At 45.6% G+C, this 6,838-nt stretch overlaps 1 protein-coding gene across 2 annotated transcripts in view; it reads right to left on the bottom strand.

Annotated features, from left to right (window-relative positions):
* Positions 1 to 6,052, bottom strand: part of SRGAP3 (SLIT-ROBO Rho GTPase activating protein 3) — a 261,902-nt gene extending 255,850 nt beyond the window's left edge. For both annotated transcript variants that reach the window (XM_017501593.2, XM_017501594.2), the window contains exon 1: positions 5,267 to 6,052. In XM_017501593.2, coding sequence (XP_017357082.1) covers positions 5,267 to 5,333 — 67 coding nt within the window. In that variant the 5' untranslated portion in view covers positions 5,334 to 6,052. The remainder of the gene's footprint in view (positions 1 to 5,266) is intronic.
* Positions 6,053 to 6,838: the final 786 nt, after the last annotated feature.

Raw genomic sequence — 6,838 nt, 5'->3', positions numbered from 1 at the left:
CATCTCAAAAAAAAAAAAAGAGAGAGAGAGAAAAGGGACTGGTCTTTTGTGGTTATAAGAGCACAAGCCAATCACAGAGAAAAATGACTAAAAATGAAATAGGAAAATTGGCTGACGCCCCCTCACCAAGGACTTGTGTGTACTTCAACTTGTAGACCATATTTTACAAACTGTGGCCTAACAGGCTAAAACAATTCTACTGGCATGTTTGGTCAGGAAGTGTTTTTAAATTTTTAAGCCACCATTTAAAATTCAAGAGATTTTGTTTAAAAATCCAGATTCCCTTGAAATGCTGAAGGAACTGACCATTCTGGGCTTACATCCCTGCCTAGGAAGGGCAGGCCAGAGCAGCAGCTGCCCTCTCTAGATGAACTCCCCACTTGGCCACAGTCCCCACTACTCACCACTGTTTCCCCAACCCAGCCTGCTTTCTTCATTTACTCCTGCTGAAATCAGTGAGCATTCCTAAGGTGGTCTTCTAATCACTGTACAATATATACTCTAAGATTCAGCTCATTCTGGTGCTCAGTTGGAAGTTTTTTGTGTTTTGATTTTTTTACTTCTCTCATTTTTATCACCATAGTCCAAGAAAACTCTTAGAAAGCAAAGAATGTATCACATACTTTGTGTCTCTCATACCATTCAGCACAAGACTAGGTACAATGTAGATAATCAACTTTCGTTGAATTGATGCAGAAAGTAATGAGTAAACACATGCACCTCTGTGATCATCCTCCATACCTGCCCTTCTTCCTCAAAACTCTACACTTTTGCTACTAAGAAGATGGATGCATATGCAATAAAAAATCAAGCACCAAGGTCAATCATTGCATTTCTATTTCAATTTTCTATCAGGTTGAAATGGAAATGGAAACTCTAAATAAATGCAGAACTGATCATCATGTCTGGCAGCAAGATGAATTGGAAGCCCTGGGATGCTGAGAAAGCCTGCAAATAAGATCACCAAACATTATCAGTGATCTTTGAGGGAATCGTAGAGAATAGGCCAGGCGCCAAAAAGCTGGAGTCAGGCAAATGTTCTAATTTTCAAAAGGGGAAAAAAGTTATAGTTTGCCAGTTCCAGACTAGATAATGTGATGTCACTCCCAAGCAAGGTTCTTGAACATATTTGTTAAGGACACTTATGAGCACCGAGGACAGGAAGTAATGTCCATTTGGCACCAGCATGGGGTCACCAAGAACAAGTCATGTTAAATTTATTTCATTTTCTTCTCTCTGACAAGGCTCCCAGGCTAGTGTATGGAGAAACACAGCAGACATAATATACATGGTACACTGAGGGAGCAAGCAGCACAAAAAGCTAATTCAACCCTTGGGCTATATTAATAGAAATATTAATATAAGACAGTAGAACAGAGGTGATAGTTATCTTCTGTCTTTGGTCACATCTAGAGAATCATATTTAGAACTCAGTGCTGCTCTTGATATAGGATACTGAAGTATAATTTTTTGGAGGCCCTTTTGGCAAAACCTCTTTAAAAACATAAAGCTTTCATCCAGATTTCTGGCATCTGTTGAAAAATTGAAAAATCTGACTGGGCCTACATTCCTAAACCTAAATAGCAATAACTGGTTGAACCCAAGTAATGACTGTCCATTTAGACAGGACATGTACTCTGAGGTCCGTCATAATCATCACCAACCCCTCTTCTACTGCCTGCACTGAGGTGGTGGGCCAGCTGTCACAAATCTTTCATGTGGCCAGCTTCATTCATTTATTCTATCTGCCAAGCACCCAATGACATTGAGGTTTGCAACCCAGGATGCAGTAGAGCCAAAGGAGAGTGGAGATGGTAAGTGGTAGCGAACCATCTTATCATATGAGGATAATCATTGTCAGGGGCTATAATCCCAGGCTCCACACACCCCATGGGCAGGCCCAGGGAAGAGGCATCTGTCTTGCTCTATGAAGTCCAAAGGGGAAGGAACTATGGAACAATAAGTAAATGAGAGACATATTCAATGCAACATAAAAAAAAAAAATGCTCACAAGGGTCAGGTGCAGTGGTTCACACCTGTGATCCCAGCACTTTGGGAGGCCACGACGGGTAGACCACGTGAAGGAAGGAGTTTGAGACCAGCCTGGACAACATGGTGAAACCCCATCTCTACTAAAAAATCAAAAATTGGCTGGGTGTGGTGGTGCACCCCTGTAATCCCAGCTACTCAGGAGGCTGAGGCTAGAGAATTGCTTGAACCTGGGGGGCGGAGGTTGCAGTGAGTCCAGATCATGTCACTGCACTGCAGCCTGGGCAACAGAGCAAGACTTTGTCTCAAAAGAAAAAAGAAAAAATTCTTACAAGAGCCAGAGATGTCTAAAGATGATAGACTATGTGGGCTTGGGAAGTGGTGAGTTCCCCATCACTAGAAACATGCAAGCATATGGTTTACTACTGCTTCATAATCAAAGGGCTTCGAGTATCTGATGAGGTGAGAAGAGGCACAAATCTTTCTTTCTATTTTCCAATAGAAAAAATACTGTTCTAAAACATTCCTTTTTGTTAGGTCTGTAAATTCTTGAAAAAGAGATAAAAGGGAGTAAGTCAACAAAGAACTCAGCACTGTTTTTAAAAATCAAAAGTTCCCTTCACAAAATTCACAAAGCAAAAAATCTATCTGACTAGGTGGACCGTTTGCATCCAACTGGCCAGATGATTCCCAGGGAGAAAGGTAATTGGCCTCGGGCACTGTTTTTGGTGACTGGTCAAATGTTCTTCAGAGGCATGCAACAAAGGCAATGGGATGAAAGTAAGAAGGTAAACAATGGAACTCCATCAAGAGGCTGCCAGTCCCCCCACAAAACTGCCATCTGCTGCTGACATCAATCCTTCAGGGGGCAGCTTTGGGCAAACAATGTATCAGGGAACACAAGCCTGGGAGAAAATCGGCCTCATGACCTTGGGCAAGTCATTTAACATTAACTGGGCCTCAGTTTCCTCATCTCTGAAACTGAGCTCACACTAACCCTACTGTACACTGTGTGGGCCAAGAGTCATGATGTCTGGGAATGAGCCATAGAAACTGCAGGGCCCTATACACACACCAAGAATTATGATGGTGATTGACACACAGAATTTTAAAAGAAAAGATTCCAGAGGGTTTCGGGTACAGCCATATCCTGACCTGAATCTTGTAGATGTCAATTCTAAAGGAATAAGATGTAACTCCTTTAACCAGAATCCAGAGAAAGGCAGTGTTTGGAGGAGACAAGATCATCTGGACACATTTCCTAATGAAATGCATGGTAATTGGTGCATTTCTGATGAAGCTCATGGTACTTGCTGATTAGTTGTTAAAATAAAAGATGAAAGGCCAAAAGCAAAAGGATCAGCCAGGGCAATTAATGCCTAACTGGCCCTGAAGAAAAGTTCACTGGCCCAGTAGCAGCAATCCTTCCAAAATGAGATAAGCACATTTGTTACCAAGAAAATGATTATAAAACCTGACCTGTCCAAAACTCAGCATCCCCTTCTCTTTCATGGCATTTTCCTGGCAACCTTAATTTTTACAAAATAATAATAATTGGCCAAATTCATTTTATAAGACATAAACTCCCTAAAAAGAGTCTATTCAAATATTGAAACTAGGCTTTGGTGTTGAGCAGTTGGGTGACTTCAAATCTCTGACCAATAAAGAGCTTATTTCTAAATTTACAGCAAGGCTGAGACATCATAAGTCGCTGTTTTCCACACTGAACTGAAAAACCAAAGACAGGGAACCAGGAAAGCACAGGGTTTTCTGCCCCTCTTGCCCTCGGGTCTGCTCAGAAGCGATGGGCACACTGGGTTTGACCAGGACTAAAAGGCAAAAAGACTGTTGGTGAGACTGGGGAAAAAAAAACAAAACAAAACAGAGCCTTCCCACAGTGGCTGCTCCACTCCCAAAGTTTCCCAAGCATCAGAAGCGTGTATGGCAGCTGTGGTGCCCAGCCTTCCCGCTGCTTTTAAGGAGGCCACCCGGCTCCCTGGGTCATTGGGTCTTCAGCTGCGGCAGCACCCAGAGCAGGTGTGGCAACCTCAGGTCGCTGGAGCTCCAAATACCCAACTTGCTCAACAGTCTGTGCATAAGCTCAAAGATAGGCCTTGATGTCCACTGAAGATGTATTTTGTCTTTACTCTTTCTAGGAGAGGCCACAACACACCCTGTGTCGCAGCAAGGAGAATCATGACCAGAAAGAAAACGGACACCAAGAGGCACGGGCCCAGGCTCCCCACAAGGCGCACCCTCAGAGAAAAGGGGAGCACAGTGGATGGAGCTTTTAGATTTTCCTTGCCAAAGCTGAGCCTAGAACAGGTATGGGTGGGAGAAGCCCCAGTCTGGCCTGAATGAGGACCAGCAAGCCTGCATTTAGCCATACAATTGTGTTCCCTTTCCTATTTCGCCTGGCCAGTGTGGATTTAGGGAGCGGCTTCTGAAAAAAGTATACACCCGGTGGCACAGAAGCTGCAACCAGCAGCCAGAGGTCATCTCGCCCTCCCGGCAGGCTTCTCCTGGAACCCCGGAAGCCAGGCAGCGCCAACCAGCCCAAACGGCATGCTGAGGTGTTGGCTTTGAATGAAAGCTGATGACCCTAAACACCAGGGCACAGAGTGATTGGGCTGCACACCGCGAGATAATACATTTTCTTCACCGAGCTTCCTCTTTATGCCTAAATGCCTGCATTAGTCTGGATCAATATGCCCCATAACAGTTAATCCATGGCAACCCAAGCCAGCCCAGAGACACCGACAAAGAAGTGCCGCCCAGGGATGCTGCCTCGCTGTGCACATGCATGTGAATTCCAGCCCAGAGAAAGAGGCGGAGGCAAAACCACCAACACCAACAGAAACCAAAAAGGGGGAGGGAAAAAGAGCAGATGGTAAGAAATATACCCCAATATTAAAGGGCTTTTACCGTGGCGGGGAAGGGGTAGAGGTAGTGACTGTCAAAATGGCCTTAGAGTGACATGTCACCGCCAAGATGATGGAGTACCGGCGACACTCCTAAAGTCAGGCGTAGGATCCTCCTCACACACCTGCAATGCAGAGACTGCTGCCCATTCCATAATCCACACTCCCAGCCCCAGCGCTATCTGCAGTTGAAACCAGTCCGGACTTGTGCGGCTGCCCCTGTTCCTCCTCACAAAAAGATTATTGATGCATAACATTTCATAATGGCAGAGAGGAAAATTGGGAGGGGTGGGGGGACCAGAGCAAGAGAAAAACAAAAGGGGAGGAGAAAAAAACTCTCCCAGCCAGCATCTCACCTTTTATTTGGGCTTCATATTCAGCAATGATTTCTTTGTCTTTCTTGAACTTAGTTTGAGATGACATCTTCCGATGTGGCCAAAGGAACTGACAGGCTGATTTATTTCTCCTTTTCTTTTCGAGTCCTCTCTCAAGCCCTGGTAATCACACAGCTCTGGTCGATTTCACAGGTTTAGGGACTAATCTCTTTCACTTGGCTGCAGACCAGGGAGAAAAATCCTTCTCCTTCTGGGAGGAAAAATCTCTTCACTTGCCGAGAAATGGCTCTAGTAGCTTGCTGTGGTCAGCTCCTCTTGCAAAAGAAGAATCACCCTAGGAGCACAGTAACCTGCCCCAGATTTTCAAAGATGTTTCTTCCAAAAATAATAATAATAGCCAAGAGCACTCACACCCACATGCAAACATACACACACACACTCACGCGTGCACACGCACACTCACCCGGACACACACACAATTGTGATGTGCACACAGGCATACACACACACCCTCACACGCACACACACTCGCTGGATCACTCACACACACACATCCACGAGAGGCGCGGCGCCTCCTTGGTCGTGCAGCCAGCCCCTGGCTCGCTTTTGAAGGCTCTGCTAAGTCGATGGTCAGGTTGCCAAAGGGCCGGTCATCTCGCATCCTCCCTCCCTTCGGTGCCTCTGGTCTGCTGTCCAGTGAGGATCAAAGCCAGGAGAGCGAGATGGAAGTTTTCCTGCTGCAACGCTTAAGCTCCGGTGAGCCCAGGGCTGGACTGCTCGCCCTGCAGGGCTGGCTGAGCTCTCCCCCACCGCCTACGTCACTAGACTCCGCCTCCCGGATTTTATAACAACTGACACATTGTAGCCTACAGGAGAGCAGAACTCACTGCAAGCAAAAAGGGGAAGAAACACTCACAAAAGGGAAGGCAGCAGGAAAAATAATCGGGTTAGTGAGGCTTGAGAGGCTTCTGCAAACTCCAAACATTAGCACTTGGGTTAGGGATTTTTCTTCCAAAAACTAAAGATCCTCCTCCCCCCCCCTTGTTTTTTGCACTGTGCAATTTAATTCAATTTCTGGAATCAACGGCTATATGATGGTTTGTCACTCTGCTGGGAGAGTCTAGCAGAGGGCCTGACCCATGTAGGGAAAAGCTTCAATATTTGTTGAGCAGTTACTTGGTGGCGGGGGCAATGCCAGGAGTTAAAGGCATGCAGCTTAGCAAAGCCATGCAGAGCAGGCAGGCTGGAGGCAGAACAGCTGGGTCATTGGCTTGTGGGGCTCTGGGCAAATTCATAAGTCAGTTTCCTAGACAGTAAAATCAACTCTCTTTGGATGCTCTGTTATTCATTCTTTCAACAGATATTTACTGAATGCTTACTATAGTTCTGGCACCATTCTGGGTACAGAGATACAGCAATGATCAGAACTGGCACACACACAAATCCCTGACCTCCTGAAGTTCCCAGGGCTCCACATCACACAATTCCAGGAGTTTCCACCATTCATGCTAATATTCTTAGTAGAAGCACTCTTGGAGTAGAATCCATTGTGAATGGTGCCCCCTGGAGTTGTAGGAGGAAAGAGGCCCTGGG

Source organism: Cebus imitator, unplaced genomic scaffold (genome assembly GCF_001604975.1).
Source record: "Cebus imitator isolate Cc_AM_T3 unplaced genomic scaffold, Cebus_imitator-1.0 Scaffold281, whole genome shotgun sequence".
Lineage (NCBI taxonomy): Eukaryota > Metazoa > Chordata > Mammalia > Primates > Cebidae > Cebus > Cebus imitator.
The sequence above is the reverse complement of the archived record's forward strand: the minus strand, read 5'-3'. Positions and strand labels throughout refer to the sequence as shown.